Source organism: Megalobrama amblycephala, linkage group LG24 (assembly GCF_018812025.1).
Source record: "Megalobrama amblycephala isolate DHTTF-2021 linkage group LG24, ASM1881202v1, whole genome shotgun sequence".
NCBI lineage: Eukaryota > Metazoa > Chordata > Actinopteri > Cypriniformes > Xenocyprididae > Megalobrama > Megalobrama amblycephala.
The window spans coordinates 8,069,821-8,084,097 of NC_063067.1; the positions used below are offsets into that span (position 1 = coordinate 8,069,821).

A 14,277-nucleotide genomic window follows, 5' to 3' on the forward strand; every position below is an offset into this window, starting at 1 on the left:
TTCAGTTGACCCTGTACAGTGTCAGTGTGCTTTTATTGTATTCACTTGTTTACTCTATTGTTAATATATTACAATATTGGATAGGTTTTTATGATTATATGGAGGTCAGAATTCAAACAATTTCCTTACAAGGTTTTGCTCCCCTGGTAAAATTTGCATTTCAGGGGCTAAATATCACATTATTTTGGTCGATTCAACCCACGAACATGAAAAACAACCAGCGGCAACAGTGTAAAAGTAGCCCAATTCTGCAGGAAAACCACGGACTTGGCCTCACAGCTCATGCACTGATCGATTTCTAGCGACTACCTGTGTGGTCCGGGTCAAATTGACCCTAATTTGATTCAATACAATTCCCCAAAAATCACACTATGAAAAAAAAAAACATATAATCATGTACAAATAATTAACTTTTAATATTGATACTTTTCACACATTACAAAGAATAAATATCTGAATTTATGATTTATAAAAATGTTTTTAACCACTATTTTTTAAACTGCCCCTCCCCCCACCCATAGGACATTTACCATTCATAACAATCTTAGTCTAAAGTAATCATGACATATATATCATTTGAAAGCTTTCAGACTCTAGTTTTCATATTTGGTGACTGATGTTCAAAAGAAATGACAGAGCAATAGATAAATAGCGATAGATTCTTCATTTGTGATGTGGTGCCAAACTATAACACACACACTCTGATTCTTTCCGTATGTTTTTTATGTGTGTTTTAGGCACTGAATTCAAATCAAATATTAGCATTATTGCCCAAACATCTTCTGAATAGGATGTCTACTTTGAAAATTGTGGAAAAATATGATTCAGATCACTCAAACCTTTTACAACTTTTTACTTCTACAATAATCTGTGAAGTGCTCCCTTTAAAAAGATATATTAAAGGATTAGTCCACTTTTAAATAAACTTTAAATAATTTCTGAAAAGAAATTAAAGTTTTTGATGAAAACATTCATTCACATTCCTGTCTCAAACAGGATTATTCTCCTTATAGACCTTATGTAGCCCCGCCCCTTTTCAGCATTGCGCTCGTTGTCTTTTGACTTCCGGTTTGTATTTCCACAGCGATATTACATTTATGAATGAACTGCTCGTTTTAAAATCTTCCCGATCTACTGACATTTGTTAAGACATCTGCTTTAAACATAACAATGCTCATGATAACATGATTTCATTAACTCTACAACAAGTAAATCCACTTAACCAACTAATTATTCTTTGATAGCGATGCCATAGAAATGTACAGAGCTACCGCAAAACGGAAGTTCAAAGACAATTTTATAAAGATGGCGGCGCGCTTGTTTCTCTGGTAAATAAGGTCTATAGTAGACTTAAATGGGCACCAAACAGTTGAAGGTCATAATTAGTTTCACTGCAGCTTCAAATTGTTCAGCACGATCCCAGATGAGAAATAAGGGTCTTACCAATGAAACCATCGCTCATTTTCTAAAAAGAAATTGAAAGTTTTAACCTTAAATGCTCATCTTGAACTAGCTGTCTTCTTCTTCTCCTCTATTAGAATTCTGGCAGTGTAGACACTGCTAAGTGTATTACTGCCCTCCACAGGTCAAAGTTTGAACTAATTGTTATATACTATTGAACTAGCATATTGCATATAAAAATTAGTTCAAACTTTGACCTGTGGAGGGCAGTAATATGCTTAGCAGTGTCTACACTGTTGGAATTCTAATAGAGGAGAAGAAGAAGACAGCTAGTTCAAGATGAGCATTTCTGGTTAAAACTTATATAATTTTCAATTTTTTGAAAATGAGTGATGGTTTCACTAGATAAGACCCTTATTTCTCATCTGGGATCGTGTTGAACAATTTGAAGCTGCAGTGAAACTAATTATGACCTTCAACTGTTTGGGCTCCTTTGAAGTCCACTATAAGGAGAAAAATCCTGGAATGTTTTCATCAAAAACTTTAATTTCTTTTCGACTGAAGAAAGAAAGACATGGACATCTTGGATGACATGGGGGTGAGTAAATTATCAGGAAAAGTTTATTTAAAAGTGGACTAATCCTTAAACTTAAGTCTGTGATCTGAAGTATTTAAGATTTTTAACAATTTAAGTAGGAAAAGTGGGACAGACAATTAACAGGTAAAACAACTTTGTTAAACTCAGCAAGATACTAGCACTTCAGTACTAGAGTTGAAGAGCTCTGACATACAACACAGAAGTGTTTTGTATTTTGGGTCTGTACAGTTGCTTTTGAATGGCTGACTATTCAGTGCATCCGGAAAGTATTCACAGTGCTTCACTTTTTCCACATTTTGTTATGTTACAGCCTTATTCCAAAAGGGATTAAATACATTTTCTTTCTCAAAATTCTACAAACAATATCCCATAATGACAATGTGAAAGAAGTTTATATGAAATCTTTGCAAATTTATTAAAAACAACAACAACAAAAAACTTATTCACAGCCTTTGCCATGACACTCAAAATTGAGTTCAGGTGCGTCCTGTTTCCACTGATCATCCTTGAGAAAGGCACACACCTGTGTATATAAGGTCCCATAGTTAACAGTGGATATCAGAGCACAAACCAAGCCATGAAGTCCAAAGAATTGCCTATAGACCTCTGAGACAGGATTGTATCGAGGCACAGATCTGGGGAAAGGGTACATAAAAATTTCTGCAGCACTGAAGGTCCCAATGAGCACAGACAGAAGCCACTCCTCAGTAAAAGACACATGACAGCCCCCTTGGAATTTGCCAAAAGGCACCTGAAGGACTCTCAGATCAACAAAGATTACTAGTCAGGATCGAGGGAAAGATGAATGCAGCAATGTACAGAGACATCCTTGATGAAAACCTGCTCCAGAGTGCTCTGGACCTCAGACTGGGGGTGAAGGTTCATCTTCCAACAGGACAACGACCCTAAGCACACAGCCAAAATAACAAAGGAGTGGCTACGGGACAACTCTGTGAATGCCCTTGAGTGGCCCAGCCAGAGCCCAGACTTGAACCCGATTGAAAATCTCTGAAATTTGAAAATGGCTGCACCAACGCTCCCCAACCAATCTGATGGAGCTTGAGAGGTCCTGCAAAGAAGAATGAAACGGCCCAAAAATAGGTGTGCCAAGCTTGCATCATACTCAAGACTTGAGGCTGTAATTGGTGCCAAAGGTGCTTCAACAAAGTATTGTGCAAAGGCTGTGAATACTTTTGTACATGTGATTTTTTATATATATATATATATATATATATATATATATATATATATATATATATATATATTTTTTTTTTTTTTTTTGTTATATAAACTTGCAAAGATTTCATACAGCCTCCTTTCATGTTGTCATTATGGGGTATTGTTTGTAGAATTGAGAAAAAAAATGAATTTAATCCCTTTTGGAATAAGGCTGTAACATAAAATGTGGAAAAAGTGAAGCACTGTGAATACTTTCTGGATGCGCCGTATGGGTCAAATTGACCCACGAACAGTAAGAGCGTGTGAAATATGCATACAGAAATTTTATAACACATGCTGAGCACATAAATAAGCTAGTAATTTATTTGTGTGTGTGTGTATAGGTTTATTGCCAGTAAAGTATGGGATCCTTTTTAATGTGCCAATAAGTCTTCTTGACTCCTGAATCATTTGATCAGAATTGACAGCAGCTAAATTGTAACACTAGCCTATTTCAAGTGTTTCGTAATTCATAATTATCTTAATGGAAGCAAATTCCATAACCTCAATAATACAGTCTCTTTGTATTTAATCCGGTTTCAGAAAAACTTGTCAGTTTGGATTAGCTGTATAAGTGAGATAAAAATTGGAATAAAGCTAACATGCATTCAAAAAAGACTGCATTTCCAAAATCATTTAAAGTAGTGTAAAGGCCACGAACACTCCTTCTGCAAGATCTAACCTGCCCTACAGTCTGCATTTAGGAGGCCAGAGGGCTAAGTTTTTGTGTGCATGTGAAAACACTGCATTAAAAAAAAACTTCAAAAAAGAAGCACTAGGTTCAGTTAACATTATAAAACGTTTTAAAGTTTATTGATCATTATAAATATGCATTTATGATCATTAAATTACTATTTGCTTATCTTGACTATATTTAAACTATAACCCAACAACTTATTCTAAAGTAAACTGCATAACAGTAACAGTGCTAGAAAAATAAGAAACTATTTTATTGACATGTTCATATTCACACATGCAGCATTTTCACATATTGTGTAAGGATGTTTGACTCAACAATGCACACACCTTATTAAGTTACTTCAAACTTATTTTATGCAATTTACAAGGCATAGTGAGTCAGGGAAGACATGCATGACTAAACAGTCAGTATTCATTTTGGGTAAACAGACACCTAATCTTTGAACTTGTGACAGTGGCACCAATTATACACCCACACTGGATGTGAATGTACTTGCCTTTTGTTCATCGCTTCCACTGTTACGCAACTATGGACACAACTGCTCATTTGAATCCATATCTTTCCATATCCCAGGACCAGCGCTACCTTCTGCATTCCAGAGCTGACGTGTATCATGGCCTGTTTGACTTGAACGAGAAATTGCGTCTGTAAACTATAGATTCGAGTGCAAAGGCAGTTTTCACATAATACAATGCAATGGAAATATAAAAACACAACTTTTAATACATTAAAAAATCAAGTAACATGGTATCTAGGTAGATAATTAACCAGGATCAAGTACTGGCATAGAAAATGCTTAACCAAAAAAAGCTTGAATCAATACAGCAGTTTGAGGTCCTAAAACCAGCAAGAGAATTAGCAATTTGGGTTCTCTACGTAATTTCCTATAGGGAAATATTCCTATTTTAGAATGGGCGTTTAAAATGGGTAAAATAAGGTCTGTATTAGCATTCAAGAAATGTTCAAGTCAACAGAAATTACACAGTCTAGGCTGCTAACAAGTGCTACAAGGCTGTGTAAATGTTTGACAAAAATGTTGTAGTCCTTAAAGGAACACTCCACTTTTTTTGAAAATGTACTAAGACCGACGGAAAATGAAAAATTGCTAAATGAAAAATTGTCTCTCACAAATGTCTCCATGGTTGCAATGCACGCTCCCCGTGCAAGCAGGGGGTCACAGGCGGTGCATAATATCATTGCGCCTGCTGCACCCATGGTACGGCAGCAAAGTTCCTTGATTATTACGCCAGAATGACAGTATAATTCCTAGCCATACTGGCCTAGAAAATCTTAACTTTTCATTTTCCGTCAGTCTTAGTACACGATGATAACTACAGAAGAGTCAAGTTTTAAATGGGAAAAATATCGAAACTCTTTGGTCATTTTTGAGCGAGATGCTAACGGTCTAATCAGATTCAATGAACTATGCTAAGCTATGCTAAAAGTGGTTCTGCCAGACCCGGAGATCGACTGAATGGATGCGAAAATGGTAAAACTCAACTGTTTAACTCTAGGGGAGTTGGAAAATGAGCCTATTTTTAAAAAAAAATGGAGTGTTCCTTTAAATATAGCAATTTGTTAGCAACTTATGTTTTCAAAGAACAGTGGCTTCAAAATTCAGGTGTGAGGTAACATTAATGTGTGTAATTTATGTTGTAAAGCAAAATGTTTATCGCATTTCATATTTTAAATAGAAAAAAAAACATCCTAAAACCCTTTAAGAACTTTTAGAGTTTGTGAATTAGCCGAATCAGTCAGGTTGATTGCTAGTTTTCTGATTGGCTAAAAACGCGCGGGACGCTCCACTGACTCTTTTTTTCTGATGTTAACGGTCAAGAGATTTCACATATAACGTTAGGCCCAGTATTTTTAAGTCAAATAGCCGGGACATGCGTTGTATAGGGGGAAAAATATCTTACAGCACGTTTAACATGACCCAATTTAATCCAGATCTCGCAGAGTCTTTCCCGACTCCGCTGCGTTTCTGCAGCTGTAAAGCCACTTGATGATCCGAGCGTTGCGCTCGACAACTGACGTCCCTTGACGGACCGTCTCCTGTAATTCCTCCTCTTGCAGGCCGTCGCTGCTCCTCGAGAATCCGTCATCTGAAGTCGAGACGCTGATGCTCCGGATTCTGGAGCTGAGGTCGTCCGAGCGCGCGGAAAAGTTCTCTTTGCCCAAGGACTCAACTACGTCACCCTCGAGCCCGCAGTATTTGAAGAACGCGTCGAAGTCCGCGAAGTTTTTCGAGTAGCGCGAGCTGATGTCAGAGCTGGAGCGCGCGACCCCCCTCCGGCTCTTGCGCTCCTGCTCTTGGGTTTCAGCGACTCTCCTGTTAGCAGGTCCTTTCGGCACAAAGTTTGTCTCACCTGGCTTCCCGTTTGAGATGTGTAAAGTTACCTGAGTGGACTCTTTCCCGCAGTCATTACGTCTGGCGCAAGGCGCGCGGTCTTTTCTGTCAGTTATCTCAACGTCTGATTCACCACCTCGCGTCTCAGGAAATGCGTTTGTCTTCTCTTTAAGAGAAAATAATGACTTTTTAATCAATCTCCTACTCCCGCCAGGCAATCCTCTCATGAGTTCACACTTCTGTCTGTATAATAAAATCGAGTCCGGTCGTTTCTTCGAGCTGCTCCGTCTCACTACATTGCTATCTTCTTCAGGAATGTCCTTAACATCAACATTAGTGGCGTTCTTAACGGAACCGTGCCCGTTTGAAGACCCTTGACTGCTCACGGAGGCAGACCCGATGCTGATTACCGGTTCTTGAGTAGAACCGACCACTTGTTGGCTTTTTACATATTGAGGTTTAGTGGCTGCCAACCTCTCCACCGCACTGACGCGCCCTTTATTCGCCTCGCTTTCTCGCTCCAACTGTCTCCTCAAAAACTCTGGACCCTTCACAAGAATGCGCGACGCGTCCGCGTCGGCCGAGCCTTGCGTTTTCTTCAGCATTATGCAGTCCAGAATAGTATTAGCCTACGTGTTAAATCTACAACAGCAATGTCGCAACTGTTGTAAAATGTGTTGAGGGGTCCGATGGTTAGTAGATAGACTACTGACGCACACCTTTACTTTACCTGTCCACATTGCTCACCTACTCCACCCACTAACAGGTCAAGGCGAGCTCGGCACGAGAGATGTCTAGGTTGTGAGGAATACTGTCAGGAAACGGGAAACTGTAACTTAACGGCTCGTAATTTGAGCTTGTATATGGGCCATTCTACAGAATTGGTTCAATGTCGGAGTTGGAAACATCTTGAAAAAAGAAATGCGTTTTTCCACAAACTTTGCATGTATGCAAATTGTATACTTTCCAAGGTACACTTTTTTTAAAATAATGCAGTTCATATTATATTTTCAGAAAATGTTGGAATAATTCCTCAAATTTGGCGAGATTTAATTAAAAAAAAAGCTTATATTGACATATTGCATCGACCTTGTAAATATATATTTTTTCTATTTTATTTAAAAGTTTTCACATGTAAATCAATAAAAATTAAAAAAATGTCAAGTGTAATTTATGAGATTTATTGTATTTTGAATCCAATCTTTGTTTGTAAAAAGGCATAAAGTTTATCATACTGATTTCAAAATTAAGGATTCATTAGTTTGAAAATACATTGAACCAAACACTATAATAACATCTTAGTTGATAATTCAGTATACTTTATTTTTGATAAAACATCCCATGTTTCAGTCCTGACTGCACATTTTCGGTAGTGACAGTAATGTGTTGGCATGCAGCGACCACATAACATTACAGAACTTTAACTCACATACTAAAATCCTAATGATTTGCACAACTGTACTAAAATTGTGTTTATTTCCCCCAAATAAAGGATTATGTTCCCTTTTGTCACTACCAAAACAATGATGTCATCATGTCGCAACTGAGGTTTCACACACCACATGTTTCGGTCGTGACTGTTTCAGTAGTGGCAATTTTAGATACATTTAAGCCTAGCTCAAAGATGCAAATCAGCACATGGTTAGCTAGCACAGTTCTGAACAGTTGTACACACACACACACACACAAAAAACAAAACAAAAACTAAATTGAATTTTTTAAATTTTAAATAACTTTATTGAATAACACCCAAACAATGATGTCGCAACCAAAACTTCACCATGTTTTGGGTTGTTACTGTTGCGGTAGTGACAATTTTAGATACTTTTAAGCCTAACTCAAAGATGCTAATCAGTACATTTTTAGCTAACAGTTTTTGAACAGTTGTACACACACAACAGTTTTATTTTATCGAATAAAACCTAAAAACAATGATGTCGCAACCGAAACTTCACGTTTCAGTCATGACTGTTTCAGTAGTTACAATTTTAGATACTTTTGAGCCTAGCTCAAAGATGCTAATCAGCACATGGTTAGCTAGCACAGTTCTGAACAGTTGTACACATATAAAAACTAAATTTTATGGAGATAACACCCAAAAAGTTTGCTTAAAGGTGCACTGTGTAATATTTTCTTCCGCTAGAGGTTGCTAGAGGCCTATTCAAAACAAAGGCGTAGCTTGATGATGCCAAGTTTGAGCACGGAATCTTGGGACATATGGTCTTCACCTCAACGGCCGGTGGAAAAGAATTGGGATTGGACTCGGGAAGAAATCATGTTCATTGATGTGATTATTAACTTACTGTATAAGCAGAGCAGGACCGGGAGATGAATGAGGCCGCTGGAGCGATTGCACAACACACGCCGCGCAACTTTTATTATGACACAGTCACCGACGCTGCTTCCACTTTTCCGGTCATGAGTAAGAGGTAATGCAGCTCTGTTTATCATATTAGATACATTTAAATGTGTTGAAAATGTTATAATGTTACTCTGTGCATTTGCTCGGCAGCTGCTGTGAGACACTTGTTGCACACTGCAGTAAACTAGATCGATTGCCATTTATCAACGCAAGCCATCCAGCATTTAATATGATGTTCATATTAAATGCTGGATGGCTTGCGTTGATAAATGGCATGCAATTAATTTTAAAAGGTATTGTATGATGGAGAAAATTCTGAAAATAATCGCAAAAAATCAAGAAAATTAGGTTTAAACAATAAGACTAAACGTGTTGAGCTATATAACAATAATTAGTTTTCTGTCTATAAATGTATCAAAACAGTTGTTCCATTGTCTATTAAAACATGTAATATATTAAAGCATCTTTTGTCTTTCCATGGTTTCTACAAAATAAAACCGGAAACTGAGGGTAACGCGGGTATGACGCAATTGACAGGCGACTCCTCACACATCCCGGAGGTTAAAATTGCAGTTTTCTCACGATTTACAAATAGTTGCAAATATTTGGGATATTGTAAGTACTCAAGTGAACAAAATATATAACACTGGCCTAGTGGTTTTTGTATATTTTATTGCAAAATTCGTACATATTGCACCTTTAATTGCAAAAGGTGTTTATAGTGACGTTCCTTAAAGTTGTATACACACAGATTTTCAGACTTTTGAACACATTCACCTCAATATATATATAGGCTGGAACTAGTTGTCCAGCTCTTTTACTAAAGGGAATATTTTCCAAAATACAGTTCACTGATCCTTTGTGACATAATCTTTTTAAAGGATTTGATTCTTGATTTGATTCTTGTTTTTTCCTCAACATCTGTTTATACGTTGAGTGGCCTGATTCAATAATATTTCCTCCTTTTGTGCAGGGTTGTACTGTCAAAGTAAAAAAGAAAAAAAAAGAAAACATTTTTTGACAGATCTGACTTGCTGAACTTTTGTTCGGTTTATCCTTGTGCGTGGGACCATCCTAGGAGGTCATATAAGTGTTATCATATGTAATGAAAAGAAGCAACACATGCACTACACATCAAATTTAATAGGCTTACACTCATACTCTAATTAAAAACATTCTACAAATTTAGATATATGGCAGAAAGACATTGGGAGGGGATCTAGATAAATGCAGGATCTCCATGAAACCAGTAGATGGCAGCAGACAAGTGGAGGTGGTGCACTGTGTGTGTTTGTGAGAGAGGGAGCATGATGAGTACTTAATAACCTTTAATCCGTCATACCTTTTCTGAATCAATAATAAAACTTAGAATTGCTCTGACTTTTCTAAGCCATCAGTCTAATGATTTTCACCTGGCAAACAATAAAATGACTCTGGCCTGTAAGCAACCACCCAAAACACCCTAGCAACCGCATAGCAACACATCAAAACCACTGTAACAACACCTTGGCAAGACTTTCTCCTGCTGGATTACTGTGGAGTGTATGTGCATTGCGCAATGTGCAAAATGCACTAGACTTCAGAAAGCAACTTAGTGAAGCCCAGAATTCATTTCTTCACTCAACCCAGTCAGAACCAGAGGAATTTGTGTGGATGTAATTTATGTGTTTTAAGGGGCCTGCTGTGCAGTAAACTGGAAAGTACCCAAAATAATAGCAGTACACTAAAACTAATATATGGCTTCTCTGACCTCAGAGCTTCCAAAATTGTGGATCCAGATGAGATAGGGTGAGACTCATTATCATGTCAGTCTGGTCTGAAACACTCAAACATTTTTAAATCTTCATGCATGCTGCATCACATACAACCCTTAATAACTATAATTGTATACAGACTGTATCACATTGATAGTGGTATGTTAAATGCAAACTCCTGAAGGCCACAATGAGAGTTACTCCCAAATACAGAGCCCTCCTCATCACATATGAATTATAACATGTGGAAACCACAGTATGACAAATTACAACCAAAACCACAACCTTCTGTTAACCTTGTTTATACATTTCACAAAGCAAATGGTTGTGACTTGTCCATTCCACACCTATAGGATCGCTCAAGGTTTTTCTGAACAAATATATGAATGATTCCAGACATGATTTCTAATAGGAAACAGTAATGTGATTGTATGACCTTCAAGGTTTAACATTTAGGTCTGGAGCGAGTTATGATCGTGTCTCTCAACACACAACCTTACTAGATTCACTGTCAGAAAAAAAAAAAAGGTACGGTGTAGGGCAGTACCCTAAGGTACAAAAGTAAAAAGGTACATCTTTGTACCTTACTTACCCCTAAATGGTGCATATTAGTACCTTAAAGGTACATATCAGTACTTTAAAAGTGCATATTTGTACAAACCCGATTCCAAAAAAGTTGGGACACTGTACAAATTGTGAATAAAAACAGAATGCAATGATGTGGAAGTTTCAAATTTCAATATTTTATTCAGAATACAACATAGATGACATATCAAATGTTTAAACTGAGAAAATGTATAATTTTAAGGGAAAAATAAGTTGATTTTAAATTTTATGACATCAACACATCTCAAAAAAGTTGGGACAAGGCCATGTTTACCACTGTGTGGCATCCCCTCTTCTTTTTATAACAGTCTGCAAACGTCTGGGGACTGAGGAGACAAGTTGCTCAAGTTTAGGAATAGGAATGTTGTCCCATTCTTGTCTAATACAGGCTTCTAGTTGCTCAACTGTCTTAGGTCTTCTTTGTCGCATCTTCCCCTTTATGATGTGCCAAATGTTTTCTATGGGTGAAAGATCTGGACTGCAGGCTGGCCATTTCAGTACCCGGATCCTTCTTCTACGCAGCCATGATGTTATAATTGATGCAGTATGTGGTCTGGCATTGTCATGTTGGAAAATGCAAGGTCTTCCCTGAAAGAGACGACATCTGGATGGGAGCATATGTTGTTCTAGAACTTGGATATACCTTTCAGCATTGATGGTGCCTTTCCAGATGTGTAAGTTGCCCATGCCACACGCACTCATGCAACCCCATACCATCAGAGATGCAGGCTTCTGAGCTGAGCGCTGATAACAACTTGGGTTGTCCTTGTCCTCTTTAGTCCGAATGACATGGCGTCCCATTTTTCCAAAAAGAACTTCAAATTTTGATTCGACTGACCACAGAACAGTTTTCCACTTTGCCACAGTCCATTTTAAATGAGCCTTGACCCAGAGAAAACGCCTGCGCTTCTGTTTAGATATGGCTTCTTTTTTGACCTATAGAGTTTTAGCCAGCAACAGCAAATGGCACGGTGGATTGTGTTCACCGACAATGTTTTCTGGAAACCATACTGGGCATCCAGTATGGTTTTTTGGCCTTGACCCTTACGCACAGAGATTGTTCCAGATTCTCTGAATCTTTGGATGATATTATGCACTGTAGATGATGATAACTTCAAACTCTTTGCAATTTGTCTCTGAGAAACTCCTTTCTGATATTGCTCCACTATTTTTCGCCGCAGCATTGGGGGAATTGATGATCCTCTGCCCATCTTGACTTCTGAGAGACACTTCCACTCTGAGAGGCTCTTTTTATACCTAATCATGTTGCCAATTGAACTAATAAGTTGCAAATTGGTCCTCCAGCTGTTCCTTATATGTACATTTAACTTTTCCGGCTTCTTATTGCTACCTGTCCCAACTTTTTTGGAATATGTAGCTCTCATGAAATCCAAAATGAGCCAATATGTGGCATGACATTTCAAAATGTCTCACTTTCAACATTTGAAATGTTATCTATATTCTATTGTGAATAAAATACAAGTTTATGAGATTTGTAAATTATTGCATTCCTTTTTTATTCACAATTTGTACAGTGTCCCAACTTTTTTGGAATCGGGTTTGTACCTTTGTACCTTAGGGTACTGCCCTAGTAACAAGCACCGTACCTTTTTTCTGACAGTGTTGGCAAGGGTATTTAGGTCTCAAATAATGCAACAACGATGTGCACAGGACCAAATGATCATCATTTTGTAAAGATTTTGTTAGAGTTCACTCACAAGTTAAGAAGATGAAGTGCAGACACGGAAACTACAAATTGAGAATCAAGTTTTTCATTCGCTCAATTCTGACAGGCATTTCCTGAGGACAGCATATTGTGTCCGTATGCGAGGTTAAGGATGTTAACGTGAAGACATAATTAATGAAAGTTCAATGATTTAGTCATTATCGAGAAGTAAACCTTAAGAAGATTTGTGTACAGAGCAGCTGCAAACCAGCTGAATTTTAATTTGTGAATACAGCATGTATAAGCTGCACAGATCAAGATGTATAGATCAATATCTGGCTCATGTGCTAACACTAAAAGATGGGGGGGAAAGTAGTTGTGCTGCATAATAATTCTGTTCAGTCAAAACCAATAGAACGACAATGTCAATGGATATCAGTTTTGCTGTTGTGAGAAGCTGTCCTGGATTTCTCAGTAAGTTGGATTCATACATCACCTCCCTTAAAGTTTGGCACAGCTTGAGTCACTGACCCTGGAATATGGTTTTCATTATATCTTTCACTGGTCATTCTTTTTGACAGTGTTATATGCATCAAAGCCAAAAAAGGAAAGCTGATATACCTTTAAGTATCTCTAGAGTGAAATTACAAATACTGATATTTTCATGGGAATCACCAGATTGTTACCTTTTTGCCATGCATAGGAAATTAGGAATCCCTTTGTGCGCGTACACTACTGTTCAGATGTTTTGATGTTTTTTAAAGAAGTCACCAAGGCTGCATTTATCTGTCACTTTTGATCAATTTAATGCATAGTTGCTGAAAAAAATATGAATTTCTTTTATAGGATTTTTATTTATTTTTTTGAACGGTAGTGTATAAAAAGTCCAATTATCACATATGCTTACAACACCACCATAGATTTATGTTATATTTCAACATAGATCCTATGTTGTCTTCATTGGCCTACTTCCATGCATGCTCTCTGAGTTGCCTATGTTGTCAGATGTGCGTGCACATATATTTTGCTGTGTAGTAAATTCACTCTGGTATGCACGATCAATACCCTGAAGTATAATCTGGTTTTATAACAGAGAAAGTATGGCTAAGCAGGCCGGGCAGCTGAGTGAAAAATAGTTCAATCTAAACCTGCTCTAAATATGGTCTGGAAAACAGGACTTTCCTACAACCTGACCACCTAGATCTGTAAACACCGGATAGTGATACCAATAATAGAATCAGGACTGACTAAGCTTATGCAAGCCAGAGAAAAGTTTGTTAAGCATTATTGTGCAGCTTAGGCCTACTGGCATTTGCTCAGACATTTGCTCAGAATTATGCTCTGGATCCTTTGTGTGATACTATATAGATGCAGCCTTTGTGCTGCCTTTAGGCCTATTGTGTAAATAGGCCTACCACAAATACATTTTTTTTTTCTGTTAGGTATTGGAGGACTTCATAGCTATATGTTTTATGATGTATGAGAGAATAAAATTGAAAGTAAGTGTGTAGGTCAGGTGTTCACACTATTACTTGTCATATACTGTACACCAGTAATTTCATAAAAATACATTTTAAAAACAACTATTTATTTCACTCCACCACTTTCATATATGTCCTCAA

General features: G+C 37.4%; 1 protein-coding gene across 1 annotated transcript; it reads right to left on the reverse strand.

Moving 5' to 3' along the window:
• Positions 1 to 5,458: 5,458 nt before the first annotated feature.
• fam110c (family with sequence similarity 110 member C) lies at positions 5,459 to 7,337 on the reverse strand. Its single transcript, XM_048177955.1, has one exon. The coding sequence runs from the start codon at positions 6,870 to 6,872 to the stop codon at positions 5,859 to 5,861; it is 1,014 nt and encodes a 337-aa protein (XP_048033912.1). The 5' UTR covers positions 6,873 to 7,337; the 3' UTR covers positions 5,459 to 5,858.
• Between the last annotated feature and the right edge of the window lie 6,940 nt (positions 7,338 to 14,277).